Source organism: Apium graveolens, chromosome 4, assembly GCF_009905375.1.
Source record: "Apium graveolens cultivar Ventura chromosome 4, ASM990537v1, whole genome shotgun sequence".
Taxonomy (NCBI): domain Eukaryota; kingdom Viridiplantae; phylum Streptophyta; class Magnoliopsida; order Apiales; family Apiaceae; genus Apium; species Apium graveolens.
In genome coordinates, this window is record NC_133650.1 from 3,560,145 (window position 1) to 3,561,815 (window position 1,671).

The 1,671-nt window shown below is 32.5% G+C and overlaps 1 protein-coding gene across 1 annotated transcript; it reads left to right on the forward strand.

The window, feature by feature from the left end:
- The first annotated feature begins 226 nt into the window (after window positions 1–226).
- On the forward strand, window positions 227–736 carry LOC141718193 (VQ motif-containing protein 11-like). The gene has a single exon (XM_074520572.1). The coding sequence runs from the start codon at window positions 227–229 to the stop codon at window positions 734–736; it is 510 nt and encodes a 169-aa protein (XP_074376673.1).
- Window positions 737–1,671: the final 935 nt, after the last annotated feature.

Consider the following 1,671-nt stretch of genomic DNA (forward strand, 5'->3'; position numbering starts at 1 on the left):
TTCAGTTCCTTAACGATTACTGTAGATCGTCATCACCACACAAAAGTCTTAAAGTCTTACTTAATTCATTATGGCTTATATTGGCTCGAGTATGCAACTAATTCATTTTTTAAGATGGTCTCTCTTCAGGAGTTGAAATAAACTTTTAGAGTCTCATTGCATTCAAAGTAGTTTTATCAACTAAGTGTATCATTTTCAACACTCTCTTTCTCTTTCAATCTCTATCATGGCTTCTTCTAGTTCCTCTTCCTCTCCCAAACCAAACAATAACAAATCACTGCAACTAGAAAATGCCATTCGTGTTCATGTTGACCCATCAAACTTTCGTGATGTGGTCCAGAAATTAACAGGAGCCAGACCAGCAGTCGAGAAGCTCCCCATCACTACTTCTCCACATTTCAATGCAAGGCACAACCCTGTTAACGTTGGTGCAGTAAGACCATCGTTCAAACTCCAAGAACACGCTAGAAACCTCCAACTACAATTGAACCAAAATGGGTTAACTGAGTCTGCGTTTGCACCACGAAAGAGAGTGATAAATGTCTCGCCTGTGTCAACATTGGACACGGTTTTGGCACGAGGGAGTCCAAGTCCAGGAACATCAGTGCCGCCTTCTATACCAGAGGAGATAGCTATGGCCAATAAAGGTTTTTATTTGTATCCTAGTCCACCTGCTACTGCTAGCAAGCCTCAACCACAGTTGCTTCCCTTGTTCCCAACATCTCCAGATTCTTAAACTGGACCAAGTTTACTATGCTTTGTTATGTTCAAATTCAATATTATTCGAGATATTATGGATTAAAAATAAGAATATTTGGCATATTATTGATTCACAATAATAGCCTTTATTAAGTGACACCTCTTTTTAAGTGGTACTTTTATTTATTATTTATTTTAATTATAATTTAAAATTAATTTATATAATCATTTAATATTAATATTTTGATCTCGGTCCGTGCTTCTCAGGGGTTATCAACCCTTTATATTATAAAGGGTTTGTCTAGTGTGTGCCCATGAGCACATGCTAAACAATAAAACTTATGAAGTTTGGAGTGTTTTGATTGGTATATTTGTTGTAAATGTAGGGGAACACCATTATTAAGAAGTAATTATCTCTTTTTTATTATATAATGTTTGACTTTTGCACTGCTTTGACCGCATAGTTAGAATAATATTTTTTAATTTTTTCTATTTGTGAATAAAAATATATAACTAAAACTTTTATTTAGAAAAAGATAATTTTAAAAATATTATTTTATCTATGCAGTCAAAATACTTAGGATTGTGTGCAAGAAAGTCAAACGACTTATAAAAGAAAACAGAAGAGTATTGGCCAATCAAAATAAGTTAAAATTATAAAAGTTTGTGTTCATGACACACTAACAAAACCTTATTATAAATCTTTAATCGGAGATAAGACGAATATGGTACTGAAATTTATTATAAACACAACTTGAACTACTTGCATGCAATCATAGACCAACAATTTTGTAAAATGAAAATGGCACATTAATGTGTGTTTATATTTTCAACACAACACGAAATTATAAGAATACTAAATAAAAGTTAAAGCAATAAACAAAATCATAAGCAACATTGGATATTCAATAATGAAATAGTTGCAATCTTCACAAATGATCAATATGTCAATTTCAAAGAATGGCTGTTAGG

Bases quoted from the DNA above. Each gene is read 5' to 3' on its own strand.
- LOC141718193 (XM_074520572.1), top strand. From the start codon at position 227: ATGGCTTCTTCTAGTTCCTCTTCCTCTCCCAAACCAAACAATAACAAA.